Below are 24,084 nucleotides of genomic sequence, written 5' to 3' on the forward strand. Positions count from 1 at the left end.
AGGTGGTTCTCCAAATCTGTTAACTAAGCACATGGGTGGGGCAGGAGGGTGCACCTCAAATATTAGGGGATAGAGCATCTGGTCTCTTGAAGACAACTTGCAAGGGTCAAGTATTTATAGCCTGCTAAAAGCATTTTGTTTTAGTCATTTTTTTATAATAATGCGGTAATTTGCAAAGTCTTGCATTTCATCATCCTGTAGTAATGTGAGTAAAATAGAGTTAGATTTGTTAAACTGTGCAGGAGAGACCGCTGTGCTTAGGTCAAAGTCATGCAGAAGTTTGTAGGAGCAGCGGTTCCCTAAAACAGCATTTTTCACACAGCCCTGTAAATTGTACTTAGAAACATCCAAGGATTAGAGGTAAGTATTAAAATGCATTGTGTAACTACTAAATATCAGGTGAAGTGGGATGACACAATCCCCTACACCAGCGTTTCTCAACCTTGGCAACTTTAAGATGTGTGGACTTCAACTCCCAGAATTCCCCAGCCAGCCATGATTACGATCCCTTCTAATTATGATTCTGTGGAAAGGTTCTTCAGGAAGATTGGTTAGGTCAGTCAGCCCAACTCATGTTACAGTTTAGTCAGAATAAATGAGAAGGGAGAGAATATTTTAAAATATATTTAAAACCATATTTTACAGTCATGTAGAAGTTACATTCCTCTCCCAATATATATAAACATTTGCAAGTTGATGGCAGCTTTCCAGTGCCAATTTCTTCATAAGACAATCCCTTTGCAGTTTGTAGGATTTGGGCTGGATTCGGAATGCCAGAACTCAAATCATTGGCTTTTATCATCATACCGATTTTTGTAAACTTTCACAACAGATTTTCTTCCAAGGCTGACACAAGCTGGGAAAACTGCTGAATTTCATTAATAGTTTTCTTAAGCATGTAATGTACAAAAGTCCCTTTTTAAACTCTCCTACGTCATGAAGGAAATCCGTGTATCACTTCAGTTCAAACGTTCTCCAGCCCTTTTAGTTTTTGTTTTTCAAGCTGTAAATTTTGAAATTTATATCCTCTACCCTGTCATGATGTTACTTCATCAGCCTTTTTTTCTGTCTCAGGAGCGAATCCCGCAGAGCCAGCTGCAATATAAGAACAAGAAAGAAGGAAGGGAGGGAGGGAGGAAGGAAAGAAACCCGTCAGTATACAAGACACACTTCGCAAAGGAAAATCCCTGAAAAGCTGAATTGATACGCTGTACAATGTTGAAAATCCCTTATAAACTCTCATGTACCAAAATCCCCAACTGCCAAAATAACACTAAACCATAATTGTGGAGTCCTTGGGGTTCTCTGAGCGTGGTTCTTTTCTTGCAAACATTTCATTACCCGGCTAGGTAACATCTTCAGTGCTAAAATGGGATGGGGTTTGCTCTGTGTTTATGTGCTGTGGCCTGCCCTGCCAGTGCTGGTAGGGGTCACCAGCAATCATCACCAGCAATCATCACCCAGATAAGCAAAGGTTACCACCTGGCACACAATCAAGCAGCAAACATATCAAAGAACCACCAGAGGAGCAAAACAAAACCCACACAGCCCCAGCAACACTGGCAGGGCAGGCCACAGCACATAAACAGAGAGCAAACCCCATCCCATTTTAGCACTGAAGATGTCACCTAGCTGGGCAATGAAACGTTTGCAAGAAAAGAACCAAGCTCAGAGACCCCCAAGGACTCTACAGTTCAACCCTGAGCTACACATATTCACCTCTATTGAAACCATAATTGTATGGTTCCTGTATCACAGAAATGAAAGAAGCCGTATTATGCTTACTGGTGTACGTTTAACGCCAAAAGCAATAATAGGTAAGGCAGAAATGTTAGAAGTTCAGTGCTTTTGCACCATCACTCAACTTTCTAAGCCAGTGTTCTTCAAACATGGCAACTTGAAGATGGGTGGACTTCAACTCCCAGAATTCCCCAGCCAGCATGCTGGCTGGGGAATTCTGGGAGTTGAAGTCCACCCGTCTTAAAATAACCAAGTTTGAAAAACACTGTTCTAACCATTACATCCTACCTTCGGCACTTTCACTTTTCCAGCTTTTCTACAGCCAAGAAAAATAGGAACTTGCGTTTGGAAATGTAAAAGAAAACAAAGATACTAAGGGAACTAAGCACTGTAATGAATTAAAAAGCTGCTCGCTGTACAGAAATAAAAATAAATAATCCATTCCTAATATTCATGTGCTGCTCACAGCTCAGAAGTACAGTATGCATTATCTCCAACATTTAATTAACATGGAGTAATTTTCAGTTTCGTCTTCCTTCGGGCAAGGTGCAATTATACATAGGTAAACATTACAATTACTCCTTTCCAGCAATCTTACCACAGAATTAACCAATTAACATACAGAAATCTGACTTGTATTTTGCTCAAGCATATTTGGGGCATCTTTCTGGCGTGAATTTCTCACCTGCTTCTCCCTAAAAGAACGCTTATTTTTCGTCCGGACGTTGTGGCTGTATCGCATCATCATGAAATTCTTTTGCTTCTTCTTTTCTTTGTTAGTGGAGCTGGCGAAAGGATTCAGCTTTGATTTCTTTTTCACAAACTCTTTTCTGTCGGTCTTGCCAGCCTAAAAGCCATGGAGAAGGAAAGAGACATAGTACAACCTTTTACAACACAGTTCACTTTTTTTTTTTAACTTTAAAATGCATGATGTGTTTCACTTTAAAACATGCAGCACAACTTACAGAAGTAAACAAGGAAGCTCACAAATTAAATTATAGTTGCGTCGCAGAAATGCAACGTCACAATAAGCAGCTACATTAGCAGCTAAAAATCAGCTCATAAATTTAAACTAGGTGTACACATCCATTTTGGACCAGGATAATATTTACTATACAGGTAGTCCTTGCTTAATGACCACAATAGGGACTGGAAAATTTGTTGTTAAGTAGGGTGGCTGTTAAGCAAGTCGTGCCTGATTTTCCAAACTTATTTGCAGCGGTCATTAAGTGAACCACCATGGCTGTTAAGCAAATTATGCAGTCGTTAAGCAAATTGATTTTGCTTGCCAGAAGGTCTCAAATGGCAATTATGCAACCCCAGAGAGCTGCAACCATCATTAATTGTGAGCTGGTTGCCAAGCCCCTGGATCGTGATCACATGACCGTGGGGGTGCTGCAACGGTTGTAAGGGCAAGGACCAGCTGTAAGTCCCTTTGTTCAGCACTGTTGTAACTTCAAACAGTCGCTAAATGAATGGTCATTAAGTGAGGACTACCTGTATTGAAATCCTGACACTATGGCTGTAAGGACAGACAGGGAGAGTCAAAAAACCCCACTCAATCTATTAGAAGGCAGACTTCCAGGATACCCTCCCCCCTCCCAGTGGGACCATTCTTCAGGCCAAAATTCATTCCTGTTAATAAATACAATAACAGAGGCTGATGCCTTGCTACATGCCAGCTTCCTAATTATTTATTTTTTGTTAATAATCTTTGTTGGGAAAGGAAAACTGGTCAGCACTAAGAGATGCCTGGAAGGACTTACACGGCCTGCCTTCTATGTACACATCTGGCCCGCATCTACTTCCTTGTTCAAAGAAGCTTAAGTTTGGGGTTGCAATCTCTGGTATGCAACCTCACCCCCCCACCCCTCACCCGAACTGCATGCCTCTGGCCTCAAAGCCTTTAACATGAAGGACCCCCCCTTGGAAGGCAGAGGGAACATCAAAATGAAGACACTAAAGAGGTAACCAGGAAAGGGTGGTTGAGCTTTTCACACATTTTTGAACAACTGCAGCCAATTTTAAGTCTGGCACATTTACATCAAAACAACTCACCAGCGCAGTGGCTAATCTTGTCTCTTTATCAGACCGAGGTTTCTTATGGAGGCGTTCGATGTCTCTAAGTGAAAGCAGCTCTCCCCTGTAAAAGATCACAAAGGTACTGATGGCCTGGTGCCAAAAGGAAAATGTTTTTCCTTCAAAAGGAGGAGAAAATCGAGAGCCCGTTTGGGGTAGTGGTGAAGGCACCAGGCTAGAAACCAAGGGATTGTGAGTTCTAGTCCCTCCTTAGGCAGGAAAGTGGCTGGGTGACCTTGGGCCAGTCACTCTCTTGCAGCCTAACCCACCTCACAGGGCTGTTGTTGTGGAGAAAAGAGGAGGTGGGAGCATTAGGTACGTATGCCACCATGAGCTGACTATAAATAAAGGCAGGAATAAAATCTTATAAATAAACAAAATAGTTCAAAGCATCCTTTCTTTCGAGCTAGTTTTTTACACAGGGGATGCTTGTGTAAATGCTGGCTGAAATAACCTCCTTGCCTCAGTCAGCTCCTTCTGTCTACCTCCCCAATTCAATATTTTAGTTACATTCCTTCGTCCTGCAAGATTCTTGGCAGCTGACAACTCTAAAACAAAGCTTCAACATGAAGTTATGGTTCTGGCATTATTATTTCTTCACACCGCCAAATGGACATTTCAGGGAAGCCTGAGAAACACCAGCTCCTTATAGTTAAAATTTCGATGATCGTTTTAAGCTCCAGGTCTGTAATTAGTTTGAGTTGCAGAGGCTGGGAAAACCTAGGAGAACAAGAGGAATCAGAGGCAACCCATTCAGAGATCCCTCAAAAGACTGGCCTGGCCTGCCTTTTCACGTACGATTCTGCTGTTCTCCCTTCCCCAACACTCAATGCAAGAGTCCCTTGCCTTTATCAATGACTTTTACCTTGATTCTTCATCACTCTCAATTTCAACATTCTTCCTCTTGGCTGCCTTGCCAGGGGCAGAGTTCAGTTCTTTGCTAAGCTGGGCGAGACGGATTTTCTGAAAGTCTTCTTGAGTGAGAAGACGGCCACTGCTGATGGCTGACGCCTTGGCCTTCCGTTCGTCCACGGGCATGCTTTCAATCTTCTCAGCCTTTTAAGGGAAGATGCATAACGGATGAGACTTGGAAGACCAATGAAATCCACCCCCTTCTTCACCAAGAACTACACTGAGAAAGTTTTACAGCAATGAGTCACATCTGCACACAATGAGCAACTGTTCACAGGCAAGCATGCTGTTCACATGGTCCCAGACTGTGTCTGTCTCATCCTGCAAAACAGGTACAGGTGGTCCTCATTTAGTGACTGCCTCATTCAGTGACTGTTTGAAGTTATGACGGTGATGAAAAAGTAACTTTATGACCAGTCCTTGCATTTACGACCTTCACAAGTCTGAAAAGCAAAGGAAAGCTGGAGGAAGACTGTAAGCACAGTCGTGGTTTCACTTAGCGACTGCTTCATTTAACAACTGAGTTGCCAGTCCCAATTGTGGTCACTAAATGAGGACTACTTGTACAGCTAAAATAGCCAAGAACTTAGCAAAGAATAATTGAAATCATGGGGGAGGATGTTTGGTAAAAATAGGATAAAAGAACATCCTACTATCTCTTGCTGGTCCTCATCTGAGGAGTGATGCACGTCCACCCATTCTCCTTCTTCATCATCTTCCTCTTCACTGCAGCTGGCTGTCTCCCAACCATCTGCAAAGAGGTAAAAAGAGGTGGGTGATGAAACAGAGTCGGAAAAATTACTTTAAGAGAGCTTTGCTTTTCAGAATTTCATTGAGGGAAAGTGTAAACCTAAGGGCTACCACAGTCATTAAAAAGTTTATTAAGGCCAATATTTCTTGCCTATCAAAACTACTTTGTGAATCATCATTATTATTACCAATTACTTTAAATGTCAGTCTGCCCACTCTGTCTCTGGTTTCCCTGGAATCATATCATTTATAATTTTCCAGCTATTTTGTATGTTTGTATACAGAAACACAGACATACCAACCAGGAGAATGCTTTCTGAATAGGAAATGAAGTTTAATCCACAAAAGCTTTCGAGCCCTTATAAACATAAGCCCTTTAAGGCGCTCTAAGATACACCCCCGCCTGAAATTGATTCATGGCTAGTTTGTGGCTATTGGGGGGGGGGATTATTTTTATTTTCTAAGAAAATGCATGGAGCCCATTGAGTTTAAAGAAGGATTATGAAAAAAAAATGAGGCTAAAGGAAGTATGCCAACCACCCTTAATTGAAACCATTGTTTTTAAAGTGCCTGGTGATGTCTCCACAAGTAAGGTGATGATGCTCTTCAACCCCATCTTGAACCTTGCAGAGCAATCATCTTTCAGGCTCCAGAAAAATATTCCATCCTGCTCTCCAAAGCTCTTTCAGCTGCTCTCAGTCTTAGCAGGCCCTCTCTACAATCCCCATTACTGACATAGAGTGCTGGCTGGGGAACATGAAACTTGTAGTCCTCAAATTATTTTTAAATTTTTACTGACATTTCCTGTTTTTGATGGCTTGGATTTGCTATATGCAGCCACGTGGAATTAAGATCATCACCCAATGTTATCCTGAGGATCCACTTTGGGAGCCTTAGAATCTTCCTATGTCATTACTCCATTTGGAAAGTACAATACTGGATAGATAACTGGGTCTTTATAGCCACAGCTGTCTTTGTATCACCTAGACCCTGCAGGTCTTTGGGGAGGTTATGGGACGTACAACTACTCTGTCTCCCTGAGGAGACAAAGGACATAACCCGTTTGGTAAACGAAAGCTTAAATTTTTAAAAACTTGAAATGATCAAAACAAAAGATCAGATTCCAAAAGTACTTGCACCCTCCTTCACTCCTTGTTCTTTTTCAACTGAGTAAATGAGCACGACTGTTCCAATGTATTTAATAACATCCACGAAATCAACCCTGAAATGGATCAAGTTTGGATCACTGTTTCTGCCACAGACCCCTATCTAACCAACAGGAGTAGCAATTTATGAAAGCAAAACTCCAACTGACCTTCTTCAAGGTTTTTTTCTTCTTCCTTCTCAAGCTCCAGGACTTCAGCTCCTGGAATATAATCTTTGACATCCAATTCCCCATATTCATGAATCTTGGCTTCTGATGTGGCTTCTGTTGGTTTACCCTACAGACAAATCAATTATTGCTTAATGAACACTACCTCCCACCTATATGCTTATTTCTAAAAAGGATGCTGTGCTGGGTTTGCACATGAGGCTGTAGGACCATTCAGATGGCCTCAAGCTTGGGGAATCTCCTCTCGCACTGTGAGAGGACAGCTTCTAAGGCCTGAAGACGTTGGATGGCAATCACAGGAAGCAGCTTAAAGAAGCCAGTACTGCCTTCTACAATACCAACAGGTGCAAGGAGAGTTCCAAGCCAGAGTGGGCCAGCTCCACCAAGTGGCCAATGGCAGAAAAGCCAGTGCTGAAGGGCTATCACCCCAGAATCAAAGTCAGAAGAGCCAGGCAGGTCATGCAAGAGTCAGCACATAAGATGTGACCTAGTAATGAGGTCAACAGATTAAAGCTTTCACCCAAAGTCCAAACCAACTCTTAATTGTACCTGACTCTGTTTTAATTTCAGAAGGTAAGGATCAATGGTTAGCAGTTCTTTCACGGGCATGAAAATGAAATAATTATTTACCCGGAATTTTTTCTGCAACATTTGTGGATTCAATGACTGGAACAGCTGTATCAGTGTCTTTGCTGACATCACAACATCTGTCAAGAACAATGAATAACACTGAGCATGACTTGCAAAGCTAAGTTCAGAATTATTATGAAGTATACACCTTTGAATTATATTCTTCCTGATTGCTTTCCATTAAAAATAAATAAGATGATAAAAAACTGAAGCTCTCAGAAATGTTTGAAATAAATTAAAGACAATTCAAAGAAAACACTCTCTTGTTACTTGGGATTAGTAACAACTGAACTCTGCAAGCCTACCCAGCATTTGAATCAACTCAACAAGGTCCCTCGGGAGGAAATATGAATCTACAAAAGTCGTTAACTTTTTATGCACACAAAAATGATTTACTTTTGTTTTTATGAGATCTGTATTGAGCCAGGTCTTGGAGCAAATCTTCTGTCATGGCCAGAGGACATCGAGCAGATATCTCTTTAATAGCATTGATCCTAAAAAGTTGGAAAATACAACACATTTGTGAATAGGAGATGTATACTCTTATGTTGCTTGAATGTATACTAGAGTTGTGAAGTCCTTTGATTTGATATCCAAGAAATGTTCAGGAGTACAAACACAGGACCTATTAGCAGCTCTCCATGGTCCTGGAAAAGGTGCAGTTGCTTTGAAGTGTTGCACACAGGGGCTAAATTTGTGCTTTTACACACTTCAGAGGATCTATGGAGATTGAATCCAAACTCTCCACAACCCTGATATACCAATAGAGGTGAATATGTGTAGCTCAGGGTTGAACTGTGGAGTCCTTGGGGTTCTCTGAGCTTGGTTCTTTTCTTGCAAATGTTTCATTAAGAACCAAGCTCAGAGAACCCCAAGGACTCCACAACCCTGATATAATCCATAATGCATATTCTGCACTAGCTGAAATTAAATTCAGTGCCAAAGCCATGAAATTCTATTCTGTGAAAAGCTGGATTCTGCCTAAGCTAAGGAAATCTACTTTTTGTGCATTACAGGTAGTCCTCGGTTAATGACTGCCCTGTTTAGCAATTGTTCAAACTTACAACGGTGCTGAAAAAGCAGCTTTACAATCAGTCCTCAAATGTATGACCATCACAGCATCCCTGGGGTCATGCAAATACAATTTGGGTGCTTCACAACCGGTACACATTTACAATGGTTGCAGAGTCCTAAATTCATGTGATTGCCATTTGCGACTTCCCTGAGGGCTTCTGACAAGCAAAGTCAAAGGAGAAGCCGGCAGGAAGTTGCACGTTGCAGTCCCATGATGACTCACTTAATGAGTGCAGGTGATTCGATTAATGACTGCAGCGTGAGGTCGTAAGCCATCAGAGTCACGTGATGTTTTGCTTAGCAACCGTGTTGCTTAGTAATGGAGTTGTGGATCCCAACTACGGTTGTCAAGTGAAGACTACCTGAATTTATTCCATTCCTACTAGAATCAAAGGGCTATACCTAATAATGGGTGTTCAAGCCCTGGAAACTTCCTGTTTTGGAGATTCTGCTAAATCCATCCATACTTCTGAAATATCCCCAAGCACAAAGTAGACATTTTGAGCCTATTTTAGCTGCTTTACCAGCTAGAAATCTAAACAAAAACATTGAGATTCTCAGTAATCCAGTACTCAATTTTTCCAAGCCATTTTATCTCCTCCTTGGATGTTGCATCAAAACTTACATGCTGGCCCAAGCTCTAAATGCTTACCCAACTGTCATAACTTCCCCAGAGTTTTTGTCTGTGACAAAGTTGTTGGCTACTGTCATGAGCACCGGCTGCATAATCTGTCAAAAAGAAGGGAAAAAAACACTTTTATGTTGAAGAAGGGGTATGAGAGTTTTTTTCCCCTTCTTTAAAAACCAAGGAATTGAATTTTATTACATCAAGTTTATAACAAACTCTGAATTACATGGCACGTTTCAGCCTGGCTGATGTCCCTCCCTCCCTGTTAAATTAACAAAAACCACTGGGCAAAAGATAGAACTCAGCAACCAGAATGATCAAGGAGCTCAAATTGGGATCTTCTCAAAAAGAAGGTGAAAGTTTCAGACTTTTAATCTTAGGAAGAAAAAAAGGCAATTGACAGGGGACAGAATTGGAGCATATAAAACCAGGCATGATATAAAGAAAGTAGACAGGGAATCTCCTTCTCTCAAAACATTCAGACGAGGGTTTGTTTCTTCCTGCAGCACATGATTAAACCTATGAGATTCACGTAAGACGTGACAATGGCCATTAAATGGAAGAGCTTTAAGGGAACTGGACAAATTCCCAAAGGCTATTGAGGCCTATTCCTATTGAAGATCCAGTGTTACCATCAGGTTGGCAGAAGAAGGCTAAGTCTCCATCTCAAAACCGCAGGGATGTTTGGTCAGCTACTATGAGAATCTTTAAAAAAGAAAATGGTACACGTATACTTTATTGCAGAACTTCAATCCTGATATGATACAAGGGAGAACCTCTTCTTCAGCGGAACCATCACAACAGAAACATTTTACTATAGCAAACCAATCTGAATGTAAGCATTTACTTTTAATGCTGTTCGTATTCTAACAATTCTCCCACAGGTCTTCCCTGAAAAACATTGGGTTAAGATTCCACAATGTGGTATAAATGCACCAATTTTCTCTTTTCCCCCTTGTTATCTCTGCAGTCTGATGCATTTTCTCCAATGCTGAACTAAGATAAGTTTGGCTTCATCCAGCAGAGCTGTTCTATGTTTGAAACTAGGTTCTGAAACACACAGAAAACAATTGGCACATGATCATTTTAGATCAACCTATTATATGGCCTTCCATGTCTACTTGGATTCAGAGGGACCCTTAAGAATCTGCTAGGACCTTCTATGCACTGGGCAAAACATTCTGGCACTTTTCTAAAGTGTATATAGAAAAGCATCCAATATTCTACCACAACTGAGCTTAAAAAGAAAGATTTAGTAAGGATGGGCAAATTGTTCTAAAAGACTAGGTGTGATGGAAGTTATAGACCAAAGCATCTAGAGGGAACCCCGGGTTGAAGAAGGCTGCCATTGCCCGTTTTGTGAAAGATCATCAAAATTTGGAAATTCCTGAAAAGGTTCCATGAAATTGTTAGGGCTCCCACAAACCACACACCAACACAGGAAGTTTGTTTTACTTGTTGCATTTATCCTGACTCCAAGCAGCCTAAGGAGGTTCATATTACTCACTCTTCCCCACAAACTATCCTCCTAATATGGGACAGGTCTAGTTGAGAGCTAAGGAGTCTTTCAAGAACATCCTGGTCAAATGAGAACTTGCATCTGTTCAATCACTCTTTCTCAACACACCACTGAGTGGATTTGCACTGGTTCTATTTCCAGCACATCCAGACACAACACAAAATGTTGTGTGAAATCAGCCGCTATGGTGAATATGCAGTATCAACCACAGACTAATGTTCATTTCGTTAAGCTATACTGACTATCTATAAAGGGGATATCCTATTTTTATCCTTCAGGTAAGAAGTCTGAAAGCTAAGCAATTGCTTCTTCCTAGTGCCTTGGTCAATGTGAGCCTGAAACAGCCTCACCTCTGGTGGGACAAGCTGATGAGTTGCTTGTGCAGCAAAAAGAAGAATCTTGGTAACTTCTACAACAAAAAGAAACCAAAATTAAGGACAGTTGCGATGATGGAGAAAAGCTACATGCGTTCCCCAAATAGAAGGGCAAAAAGGTTCATCAAGTTTATCATTGATGCATCTTGTTTAGGACTGCTGGCAACAACCAACAGTGGTTCTCCCTATTTAATAATGGGCATTTTCCCTCACCTGACCTGAAGATGTTAGGAACTGAATCTTTGGCCTGAAAGTTTGAGTTATGGCCATTTTCCAGTATTCTGACTTCCTAAAAAGTTAAAAAACATTTACTTTGCAACCTAGATTTTTACTGGCAAGTGAACATCTGCTTTGATGTTTTTATGTATGTATCTTCTTTCAAAATCAAGGCTGTTACCAAAAGAATATAATAAAATGGGTCAAAGAAAGAAACAGGTAGAAAAAGCCTCCCTTTTCACTTTTCCTGGGAGCTCCTGGACTAAAAAGAGAGAAACATTTGACTACTCATAAAACTGAGCTAGTATAGGATTCATTTCCACAGGAATACAGAAAAATCCACATAATTTGTTACTGAGACTTTTCTCTGGAGCGGAGTCATTTGGTTTCTTGCTCTGAGTTCTTAAATAGCTGCAAAGGGCCAGAAAGGTTCAGGATGGGCTAAAATTAAAAGCAGCCCTTAGCAATAAGGGAGCACAAGAACACTTCGTTTCTTTCAACCCCATAAACACAAAGCAAAGAGAAATAAGGAAGTTGGGAAGAATATATTGAATTTAAGTCACTTACCTCTTTGGTGGGGTTGTAGGAATCGTTGTACAAAAGGGTAAAAGTTGAAGAGGAAAAGCTATGGAAACAGATCATTGGCAAGAAGTCAGCTATGAATGAAATTGACTATTGAAAGGGGGGGAAATGCCACCACCAGGGTGACTTTGCAGCAAAGCCAGAGTGAAAAGCAGCTGGAACATCATTAGATGAACCCAATCTGGCACCCTTCAGATGTGTTGGACCACAACTCCAGCCATCTCCAGCAGATGGCTGTTGCTTATAACCCAACCCATCGGAGGGCATTCAGTTGGGATATGTGTTCCTAAACACTCTTATCAATGGCCACAAAATTTAGTAGCGCATTTTACTTTTCTGCCACAGAGCACCAAAGGGATGGAAGAGATAGATAGAAAAGTAACTCAACCTGTTCATCGTACCTCATGAATCCCAACCAGCCTAGAAATTAGATCCATCAACATCATCTTCACTTCAAACCGCTCCTTCGAGGATTCCAGCTGCTTTAATAGTTTCTCTGCAAAGTCTGAAATCACCAGAAATTGATGAAAGGGGAAAGTTAGAGACAGGCATGTGGCAAGGTGAGCTGCCCTGATGGTCTCAAGGTTAAAGGTTTTTTTGCATGACAAATCCAGGCTCAGTGTCACACAGATACTGAGAAGTTTCATGCCTGATTAAAATACCTGGATGTAGGCAAGTTTGCCTTATAGGTGAAAACATACAGAAAGTGATGGTGTTAAGTAATGGATGGGGACGCTGTTCGATATTCACCAAGTTTGGTTTTGTATGGTGTGACCTGGAGAGAGCTGAGTATCAAGGTGGAGGGAGAATCTGCAGTTGAAGACCATGCAGGACCCAAGGGAGAGAACCTCTGAGCAGAGAAGGCTCCAACTTTTGGAGGGTATTGGAGATGACTGGATGACACAGGTGCGGAATCCAAGATGCCCAGGAAAGAGTTATTTTTCCCTCTTCCCGTCCCTCTCCTAGCTCTGTGACCCCAAAAATGAAAGTACTGAGAGAAGCCGCATGAGTCAGGGAGGGAGGAAGTGAAACAGGTAACAGATTCTAACAAGCTCTGTTTGGAATTGTCTGTGTAGAACTGTCTATGTATAGTTTGTTAAGCCACTCTTATCTATTGGAAACAGGTACAAATTATCTCCCTAAAAGCATCACACCAATAAACACTGTCATCTCAAGAAGGACACCATGCACGTGTCTGGCAAGTTCTTGTCCCTTTTCCCACCCTCCGACAAGCAAAATTTAAAAAAAAATCAAAAGATTTTAAGTGAGGAAATAGGTAATACATTAAGCTTAAAGTAAGCACTGGCCCTTCTATATTTCTCAGAGCTACATATACCAAGCCAATTTAATCTTCAATTTAGATTTGTGAAAAGGGGACAGAAGCCAAGGGTCAGTATGACACTATGACTTCCTCACACCTGGAAGTAGCCACCTTCCTAACATTGCTACCATGACAGTAGAGGAAAATGATGAAATATACCAGAGGCAACCCTATGAAGGATATCTAATGTAATTTTAATTATATTTAAATTAAATCAAAAATTTTCTTTGTCCCCCAAAGAGTTTTGCAATTTAAGGTTTCTTGTCCTTATTATTTGTTCTGGGTCATGGTTCTCTGAAAATTAATAATTGCACTGACTTTTTCTTTTAAGGAATTGTCTTCTTCAATGGAGGACACAATTACGGTATTTGCCTCTTGCCTCTTCCTTGCAGAAAAGTCTGTTTTAACACTACTCCAGTCTAGCTACAGTACATGAACTCATTATTAATGCATCATGAGTTGAACATTAGAGTTAACCAATAAGAGGAGTGTAAAAGCAGATATATAAACAAAATTTATTCAGTCTGCTTGGGGCCAAAGAGAAAAGCATGAGATTTCAGCATTCATAATCCTTAGTCGATAGAGATTATGAGAAGTAAATCCAACATACTGTTAGAAAAGGCAACCTTAAGGAAGCTCAGAATGAAAGTGGGCCCACTTGAATGTTCTAGGATCTAGAACCAATGTCCCAAATGATGGAGTCATTCCCCAACGTACGGAAGGACTTGTATTATATTTAAAAAGAGAAGACCCAGAAACAGGCTTAGCTTCTAGTGACTTCATGGAGTGAGTCATAGTTGGAATACCTTACAGTTTTCCCATCCAAATACTAACCAGGACTGACCCTGCTCAGCTTCCAAGAGACAATAAGGTCAGTCAGAAGCTACCTCTTGTGGAGACTTATCTCAGATCAAATGAACTTGCCTTGGGGATCATGGATTAAATGAATTGCTGAGAAGTTGAACACTTCTGGCTTCTTCTTCTTCTTGTGTTTCTGGGCAAGAGGGAAAGACATGTTCAGTGAAAAATGAGAATGATAACAACAATTACATTTCATTAACCTCTCTGAATTAACTTCTTGCTGGGAAAGGTGATACCGATGGAAAGAATCAGCCTGCATGTCTAGCTATTGGGAAATGTTTGTTCTAGACCTGCTGAACATCCACGTCTTAGCTTAAAATCTGCCTGGGGACCATGAAAGCGAAGTACAGGGTGAACATCCTATGTATCATGGCCATTTTCCAGATTGTTAATCATTACTTCACAAGAGGCCTTCCACAAACACATAGTGATCAAGGTATTAGGACAAGCGTAGAGAACAGGTTGCACAATACATCTAAATCTCCTTTGCTGAGCAGGTCTACCAAACCTACTACTCACTTTTAAAACTCGCATAGCTTTCTCTAGTTTCTTCTTGTTCTTTGTGGTTTTCTTTCCCGTGGCGTACCGTACCATCAAGTCTCTTGCTGTGGGACCATCATCCTTGGAAAATAAATAATTCACAAAAAAGCAATTTAAGATCCAGTAAAGTTTTGCAATGAGCAAAGCATGTAACTAACATCTACTCTTAATCAAATGCTACCCCCTGGGTGTATAGACATAATCTTGCACACCTTCCTCTACAAATTTTACTGCATCTTATTGGCAATGCACACTCAAGTGGTCATGGAACTGAAAATAGAGGCACACTTTGGAAACAACAAGTTAAATAAGAACTCAGAGAAAAAATGGCCATAGAATCCTTCTCATCTGACACCATCCCTGGACATTTCTTGGTTTTTAATGGAGGTACATTCAATCAATGTGGTACAGCCCACACACAAGCTTCTGGTACAGTCCAGGTAAACACTTCTAATTTCTTGAGAATTAGGCCCAAGGGACGTCATGGAGTTGTTATTCTGGATTCCAGATGCACTAACCTCTGATTCTGAATCATTGTCTTTCTTTTCATCTTCATCCTTCCCGAGGAAAAACGTCAAGCCAGCAACTTGGATCTACATAGGCATGAGAGGTGACAATGAAGGGCCAAAAGGACTCAAAGAAAATCCAGTTATTTTACAGCCAACTTCTTGAGTGCACACATTTCATACAGTGCTGAACTAATGAAGGCATACAGGTGAAACTCGAAAAATTAGAATATCGTGCAAATGTTCATTTATGTCAGTAAGGCAACTCAAAAGGTGAAACCAATATATGAGATAGACGCATTACAAGCAAAGCGAGAGATGTCAAGCCTTACTTTGGTATAATTGTGATGATTATGGCGTACAGCTTATGAAAACCCTAAATTCACAATCTCAGAAAATTAGAATATTACATGACATCAATAACACAAGGATTGGAAATAGAACAATATCGGACCTCTGCAAAGTATAAGCATGCATATGTACTCAGTACTTGGTTTGGGCCCCTTTTGCAGCAATGACTGCCGCAATGCGGCGTGGCATGGATGCTATCAGCCTGTGGCACTGCTGAGGTGTTATGGAACACCAGGATGCTTCAATAGCGGCCTTCAGCTCCGCTGCATTGTTCGGTCTCATGTCCCTCATCTTTCTCTTGGCAATGCCCTATAGATTCTCTATGGGGTTCAGGTCAGACGAGTTTGCTGGCCAATCAAGCACAGTAATCCCATGGTCATTGAACCAGGTTTTGGTACTTTTGACAGTGTGGGCAGGTGCCAGGTCCTGCTGGAAAATGAAGTCAGCATCCCCATGAAGCTCGTCTGCGGAAGGAAGCATGAAGTGCTCCAAAATCTCCTGGTAGACGGCTGCGTTGACCCTGGACTTAATGAAGCACAGTGGACCAACACCAGCAGATGACATGGCTCCCCAAATCAACACAGACTGTGGAAACTTCACACTGGACTTCAAGCATCATGTATTGTGTGCCTCTCCATTCTTCCTCCAGACTCTGGGTCCTTGGTTCCCAAATGAGATGCAAAAGTTGCTCTCATCAGAAAAGAGGACTTTGGACCACTGGGCAACAGACCAGTTCTTTTTTCCTGTAGCCCAGGTAAGACGCTTCTGACGTTTGTTGTTCAGGAGCAGCTTGACAAGAGGAATACGACATTTGAAGCCCATGTCCAGGATCCGTCTGTGGGGGTGGCTCTTGATGCACTAACTCCAGCCTCAGTCCACTCCTTGTGAAAGTCCCCAACACTTTTGAATGGCCTTTTCCTGACAATCCTCTCTCCAGGCTGTGGTCATCCCTGCTGCTTGTGCACATTTTTCTTCCACACTTTTCCCTTCCACATAACCTTCTATTGATGTGCTTTGATACAGCCCTTTGGGAACATCCAACTTCTTTTGCAATTACCTTTTGGGGCTTTCCCTCCTTATGGAGGGTGTCAATGATGGTTTTCTGCACAACTGTCAGGTCAGCAGTCTTTCCCATGCTTGTGATTCCTACTGAACCAGCCTGAGAGACCATTTAAAGGCTCAGGAACCCTTTGCAGGTGTTATGGATTCATTAGCTGATTAGAGTGGGACACTTTGAGCCTAGAATATTGAACCTTTTCACACTATTCTAATTTTCTGAGATTGTGAATTTGGGGTTTTCATAAGCTGTACGCCATACTCATCACAATTATACCAAAGTAAGGCTTGACATATCTCGCTTTGCATGTAATGCGTCTATCTCAAATATTGGTTTCACCTTTTGAGTTGCCTTACTGACATAAATGAACATTTGCACAATATTCTAATTTTTCGAGTTTCACCTGTAAATCTTGTCCACCCTACACCAATTAGAAAAAGGTATATATGTTTATATCCCCCTTTTTCATTAACATGCTCAAGGTTGACCTTTATGTTCTTGTATCTGGGCTACCTCAAGATTAATTCCAAGACCTTCCCAGCCAATAGGACCATAGTTGGGAATTTTGAATTCCACACTTCTGCAGGGGGCCAAGTTGGGGAAGGCTGATTTAATATCAAACTATGTAGCCTAAAGGGTCAGACCAATTTTATAAATTAACTCATAAGTGTTATGAACTTGCAACAGTTTTAATAATTGCTAAAAACTGCTAGTTTTTCAGTGCGCTCCATAAAGAGGGAGACTCCTACCCTTTCAGTTAACAGAGAAGTATGCAACCTTGGAGGGGTGGGAAGCTGCAAATTAGCCCCAACCTTCTGAAGGAGACCATCTAGAGTCTCCTTCTTAAACCCCCCTTTTCCTGTTATTTTGGTTTTAAGGGAGGGAATAGAAGGGGAGGTCTCCAGAAGGTGAACCACCTCCATACTTAAACCTCTCTAAAAACAAGCCATTTTTTTTGGAGTGGGGGTGTTTTTCAAGATTTGTGGGGCGATTCAAAGGATGGAAATGAGCAGTTAGGCTTTCAAAGACCTTCCACTCATTCCAGTTCTTAACTTCGTAAAAATGCTCCCACAAAGTTACACCACTGAAATGGCTAAGTTGTTGTTGGATTCTGGTGGCGTGATCCCAGACTACAAAGGACCTTTGAGGGGCCACATGAAGCCATACATCTGCTCACCTGCATCAGCATGTTCATAAGAGAGAGGGAAGAAGTGACTGATTTCTACATCAAATGATTGTAATGTATTCTTGCAACCATCGGTTATAACCAATACACCTTTGTCAATTGTACAACAAAGTAGTAAACTGTAATTAAGAACTAAAATAAAAGGCACCAGCCTTTCTCAGCTGCCAGAAAGGGAATCCAGGCAAAGACAGACAACGTACTGAATCACCTCTTCAATTCTTTGCAATTTAATTTATGGAACACCTTTCTCCCATTCCTTTATGCTTAATGCTTACTGAATAAACTGGAAGTTGCACTGAAACAGTTACCTGGTCCAAAATGCTTATTTTACCTTGGTGACTTTGGAAAAACAAGCCAGGGTGATGACGTTCACAGTTCTGGCATCATTCCTGTTTTAAAAAAAAAGACACTTTACAAGAGAGACTGAGAAATTAAAGACATTTTTATTTTCTCTTACATGTCACCACTGTTTCTACATATTGTAGATCCTATACCTGGAACGTGCTCTGCAACCTACCAGATGTTCCTTCTGTACAGCTCAACCATCACATCCAGTGAAATTTTGGCTGCAGTTGGGTTGCTGTCTTGCAGCATTGTGTACATGAAACTCTGAAGCATCTGCAGAAGAAGAAGAGACACTGTTTTCGAGGAAGAGTTTCCTGGAGCTACCCACACTTAAAACTGATGGATCAAGCAGAAAACTCACAGTGTTCATTTTGTTGTTCTTGTGTTTGGCATTGATGTTCTTGATATCGGTGACAATGTGAGTGTATAACGTCTGTCAAAATAAGAAAATTAAATTTCAGTATGAATAATTGTCAAACGTTCTTCAAGTAAAACGAACTGAAGCAGAAGCAAGCACTCCATGATGGGTCAGTCTGAGAGATGCAACTGGTTCAAAGTCACACAGCGACCTTCACAGCTGATGAGCCTATCAAAATCTGGATACCTTGATTGATTGACTGATTTGGCCACCCAACCCTCAAAAATGCAACTCTGGTGATGTCAATTTACACTAGATGGACCACTAGGGCCTGTAGTTTGGCAACATCTGGAAAGCAAAAGATTCTCCACCACTGGGCTAAGACAACAACAGAGTAGAGATGAATTTGGACAGCCTTTGGTCTAATTTTAGAAACCCTCCAGAACTAATTCTTAGCAAGAGTTTCCAACACCAGCCAACTAGGCAGGAAGGGATTGAGAAAAAAAGGGGGAAGCTGTGTTGTTTCTTGGTTTCTGCTCCACCATGGGACTCCATCTGACATATTTTGTTCTTGAAGAAATATGACAATCCCATTCAACAAAAAGTCCTCTATCTTTGCAGTATATTACTCACACAAGACATGCATGCCAAGAGAATAGAGTTAGGTTTAGGCTGCACTCACACATCATGTAAAAGCACAATGCCTTTAACCATTGTTGCTGAACAAGCCATGGCTGATTTAGTTCACATTTTGCACTGAGCTACAATCTGTGGTTTCTAAACTGCAATTACTGAGTCAAACAACAAACTGAGGCAAAACCAAACAACCTGTATTTTGCCTCAGTGGCAGGTAGACACTTAGCTTGAATCACGACACTCTGTCTGCCAAGTTGCCCATTTTAATCCCCCATGCAGATGCTACTGGGCCCAGCCTTTCTTCCTGTTTTTCACAGGAATCTGGGAATTGTTATTCTTCACTTTAATCTACCCACAGCCTCTAGAACAGAAAAAAATATGTAATCTTGCGGCATATGGTAAGAGACCAAATGCAAGCATTAAAAAACCTGGAATCGCGTGCCCTGCTGCAGATTTTTAGATTTCTTTCTTTACACTCTTGCTACTGCTTCTCTTCCCGAGATAGATTATTTAACTTGCAATATTTCCATCAACATTTCTCAAAGACAAAAAGGCAAACAAGGTTACTGGATGATTTGGAGTAATGAAATTAGATTGTTAATCACTTTCTCAGTCTTTAAAGGAAATGGCTAAATGTGTTGCCTGCTTTTACTTTTTAATTAACATATTTTAAAGTAAAATTGTCAAGGTTCCCCCCCCCCCCAAAAAAGTCAGTACAGCTACTCACTTTTCGTAAAAATTTATCATGGCAACGGAGGAGCTCAAAGAAAAGTTCCAACAAGCTTGTGGGATTAATCAGGTTCTTGTTTCGCAGCAAGATCAGAGCTCTGCAAAATGTCTGCAAAAGGGAGAAGGGAATTACTAATAACGGCAATAATGAAGTGTGAATCTGCCAGACTTCAACACCAATTAAAACAATCACCATATACTATTCTTCCATCTCAGTTTTTCAGCTTGCCATTTTTTAAAAGAACATCTTTGCTCCTTAATGTTGGCAGACCAAAGCTTCAGAGCATGGGCAAATATCAACCCTTCGAGGTAGACCAGTAGAACTCTACTTTAATGAGATAGGTTCTAGTACAGAATCTTGCAAACTTGATTGTATTTTCCCTCCCCTCCTGATAGCTGGGGAATTCTGGGAATTGAAGTCCACACATTTTAAAGTTGCTGAGGTTAAGAAACACTGCCCTAAGTAGTCAGGGAGGAGCCAACCTAAATCTCTTCCTAATTACTTTCTCTTTTCCCCAGGCTCAAGACATGCTTCTGCACCTTTTAGTTTTGTAATCGCTTCTGAAGATTTTCTCCAAGGTCACCTCCATGACTTCCTACAAGCTGATTAGAAGCTCTAGCAACCGTGAAGCAGAAACTGAGTTTTTCCACATCTTTTTTGCCTTTCCTTAATTACATAAAATATCAGCACAGTGGCATGAGATACCCATTTATCCTATTCCAAAACATTGGCTCTAATCTCTTAAAATGAGAAATTAAAGGCTGCCTACTATAGCAGAGAGATGATTCCAATGATCAAAAATCTGGACTGCAGATGCTCACCATCCGAAGATCTGGATCCAAGACTGTGTGACAATAGGACAGTAATTCCTTCAACTGTTGTGGAAAGTCTTCTAGATATTTAGGGTAGCAATGGGCAACCTGTTTCAAAAAGAAAAGAAGGCTGAGTAAAAATATTTCCATGCCAAGCAGACAGTTTGTTTGGTTGTAATCAAATAACACCAAGAGGGTGTGTCTGATGACAGGACTGGAGTGGATTTCTTAATGAATCCTTATGACAACCTCAGAGTTACTAGATGCCAGAGCATAGGTGACTTAAACAAAGTATCTGAAATCTTGCAAGATTTTGGCATTCTTACATGAAATCTCAGCGTTGAGGTCATTGGAACCTTGGAAGATTTGGTGATCCAACAATTTCCTTCTTTAGGAACTGGGGGGACCCCATACCTGAGGATACTGCTAATCCCTGCCACAAAGGTGAGTGCCTCTAATACCCTGGCTTCATACCTCTGTGTCCCACTCAGTCCACCATGCAGTCATACCATCCTAACCTGGCATTCCCTGGAAATACCGGAAGTCAATTTTCATCTTCAGCTAGCATGGTTTCACTACTAAAAAGGAAATTTACCTTTAAAGATGCTTGCTATTGATAATTGAGGTCACTTCTTCTCCATGTAACTGTTTACATGATAATGCATGTTTCAAAGTATACTATAAGGTTGTGTAATACTTTGGAAAAGGTACTTCAGAGGACAGAATGCTACTTCTGAAGGTTACGCTTTAATACAGCTATGCCATTTCCTATCTTCTGCAGCTGCCACATGACTTGGCAAAGATACAGCTGCTTTAAAAAGTTGCAGCAGGTGCTGTGTTCATGCTCCCACCCACTCCAAATCATCTTTTTGGAACTGAATCTGAAGTACTGCATTCCTTGCTATATAACTTATGATCCATCCACTACCTCTGTTTTTTCCACAGCGTCCTCGCAACTCAAGAGTGGTGAGAATTTTCTCTGAAAATACTATTAGAGTCACATGCAAAATGATGATTCGAGCACAAGAAACTACTAAATCTATTTTAGCTCCATTTCTTAGAATTGTCAGAAGTGATGATTCTCACTCGTTTACATTTAGAACTTGTCATTTGAATTATCTGTAGGAAAAGCCTTAACATTCTCACTTTGATTTTTTTCCTTCAGTGAGGAAGGCTTAATCTAATTCAAGCAAAATTCTTCACACACACAAACACTACACACCCCATGCACTTTACCTGGGCCAAGAACATCACCAGTTCAGCCAGTTCTTTATTGGGCTTTGCTGGCTGAAGTTTGAATATCTCCACATTGGACTGATAATGGCGATATTGTTGAAGGAACTAGGAGAAATCCAAAGAAAAAGAATTACTTCCACTGTAGTTCATGTTAAATATCCATAGCTGAACTTTAGCTGGGAGTGAGGATCGAGAAGGATGCTCAACAAAACAAATGAAATAAGAATATTCCATTCAAAAAGAGCAGTGGAACTGTAGGATTTACTAGGAATGGGAAATGTCCTGAGCCTGCAAACAAAGATTTTCATCATGTTATATTATCTAATGGAGTGAGGTAACAGAAAACCAATTAAAACGGCTCTGCGTCTATCAAATCTTTGGATCACATCTCCCATAATTCCTTTCATTGCACTGGCTGCAAACTATGAGAGCTGTGAGGCCTGGAAGAACGACTGGGAACGGTTGCCGAAACCGGGATTTAGTGGCAAAGTACAGGGAGGGGAAGTGATGAGAGCTGAAGTGGGGTGCAGCAGTGAAGGGGCTGGGCTAGAAACCAGGAGACGGTGAGTTCTAGTCCTCCCTTAGGCAGGAAAACAAGCTGGGTGACTTTGGGCCAGGTCTCCTAATAACACTTGCGTTATAATATAACCTAAATGTAATTAATATCCAAGACCACCCTCGCTTAGCTTTGCGAAGTCGGCTAGGGCCGCCCTGCTTTGATCCAATCTCCAACAGAGGAGAGGGTGCGGCTGCCATAGCTCTACCCGGCCTGAGTCACTCTGTGTATGCTCAGAGGCACCCTCCTCCGTTGCTCTTCCCGCTGCATCACGGCCAAGCGCTAACAGCCCACCGAAGCATCACGCAGAACCTCTTCTCAGGCCATCCTCGGGCTCAGGACGCCGCCTCCCCCAATTCCTCACCTCCTCGGTATAAGACGGCGGGTCCCGCTTGATCAGGTTCTGTAGCTGCGGCAGGTTGAGCGGCAGCTTGTTGTTATTGCGAGCGGCCATGACGGCGACCGGCGTAGCCTCCTCCGGACGGTCCACGTGGGCCGTCGCTGGGCGGCGCCATCTTGGGTCACGCGGCTACGGCAACTGCGAAGGGTCCTGGGTCTTTCCAACGCGAGAGCGCCTCGAGTGCAGTAGAGCAAAAACCATGGAGGTGCCCGGCTGCTCCCGGCCCTCCCAGAATTCCCAGCCAGCGCACAGAACTTTGGGAGTTGGAGTCCCCACGTACCTAGCTGGCTTTTAAGGTGGAGCAATGTTTCTCAACCTCAGCAGCTTTAAGAGGTGGGGACTTCAACTCCCAAAGCTGGCTGGGGAATTCTGGGAGTTGAAGTCCCTGCATCTTAAAGTTGCTGAGGTTGAGGTAAAAATGTCCTTTGAGGCCTGCTGAATTAGGCAGCTTCCTTGGTAACAATGTGGAAGTAGTTTGTTGCTGCCTATCACATTTTTGGGATTTCTTGGTAGTGTCCCATCCATATCCTACTAGGTCTAATCCTCTTTAGCATTTTGCATGCTGCCACGTGTATCTAAAACGAAAAACAGACAAATCCGAAGTACTTCCACTTCTAGTCTTTTGACCAGCAAGTTCAGAAATAGTCAAGTCCCTCACAAATTCTAGCCATTTCTTGCAATGCATTAGCTTGTTTCTAGCCTGGTGCCTTTAACCACTACTCCAAACTGGCTCTTGAGAAGCTCAAAAAAAAACCATACTCAAGTATATTGCTCCCAGTTTCTGGCCTGAGACCTTAACCACTTACAGGTAATGTAACAGGAACCTGCATTTCAGTTTTTGTGGTTTTGTGCATTGATTTTTCCCCACTCTGTACTTTCAGATTTCAAGCAGTAATTGCAACGGTGGCAGAAAGATTGGCGAAGGGTTGCTTTTTAAGTCGTAGAAGGGAAACTCACAGTGTGTTCACACAATATGCTGAAGCACAAACCAGCCAACCGCATTTTATCCTATGGGGTTGGGCTGAGTTTGATGTGTGAACCCAGAACATTGGGTGAAACCAGGCTCAGTTAACCAGGGGAAAACATGTGGTGCAGAGGAGAGCAACATGTCCCACTGGCAGTGTTATTGCTGTATTATATGGTGCCAAAATGGATGGTTTTAGAGAATCCCCATCAGTGAACACTCCAGTTTGGGTTATGGTTTCCAGACAGTTTGGAAAAGAAAATATTTTGCTGCCCTTTTGTAAAAAGGAAATGGAAACATCGCTTTTAATAGTTGAAGAACACCATAAAACAAGTCTGTGCTTTGTCATCTTTTATTGAATAGTTTATATTTTCTCCAGGTAAAAGGT

The 24,084-nt window shown here is 41.6% G+C and overlaps 1 protein-coding gene across 1 annotated transcript; it reads right to left on the bottom strand.

Moving 5' to 3' along the window:
• Positions 1-609: 609 nt before the first annotated feature.
• SDAD1 (SDA1 domain containing 1) lies at positions 610-22,857 on the bottom strand. Its single transcript, XM_088133166.1, has 22 exons — positions 22,697-22,857; positions 21,777-21,881; positions 20,550-20,648; positions 19,726-19,836; positions 18,366-18,437; positions 18,177-18,277; positions 17,991-18,048; positions 15,078-15,152; positions 14,539-14,640; positions 14,083-14,152; positions 12,239-12,342; positions 11,823-11,880; positions 11,016-11,074; positions 9,171-9,247; positions 7,841-7,938; positions 7,445-7,521; positions 6,797-6,923; positions 5,385-5,482; positions 4,685-4,875; positions 3,799-3,883; positions 2,426-2,587; positions 610-1,095 (listed from the first exon to the last, which is right to left on the bottom strand). Exons 1-22 carry the CDS (start codon positions 22,784-22,786, stop codon positions 1,045-1,047), a joined length of 2,070 nt encoding a protein of 689 aa, XP_087989292.1. The 5' UTR covers positions 22,787-22,857; the 3' UTR covers positions 610-1,044.
• Between the last annotated feature and the right edge of the window lie 1,227 nt (positions 22,858-24,084).

The sequence above is a fragment of the Python bivittatus genome, unplaced genomic scaffold (assembly GCF_059951505.1).
Source record: "Python bivittatus isolate LINGU-HERP-01145 unplaced genomic scaffold, Pbiv_v1 ctg000070_np1212, whole genome shotgun sequence".
NCBI lineage: Eukaryota > Metazoa > Chordata > Lepidosauria > Squamata > Pythonidae > Python > Python bivittatus.

Coding starts and splice junctions, on each gene's coding strand:
- SDAD1 (XM_088133166.1), bottom strand. CDS start 22,786: ATGGCCGCTCGCAATAACAACAAGCTGCCGCTCAACCTGCCGCAGCTA. Junction 21,882..22,696: donor CGCCGTCTTATACCGAGGAG/GTGAGGAATTGG, acceptor GATTTCTCCTAG/TTCCTTCAACAATATCGCCA. Junction 9,248..11,015: donor ATCAGCTTGTCCCACCAGAG/GTGAGGCTGTTT, acceptor TCTTTTTGACAG/ATTATGCAGCCGGTGCTCAT.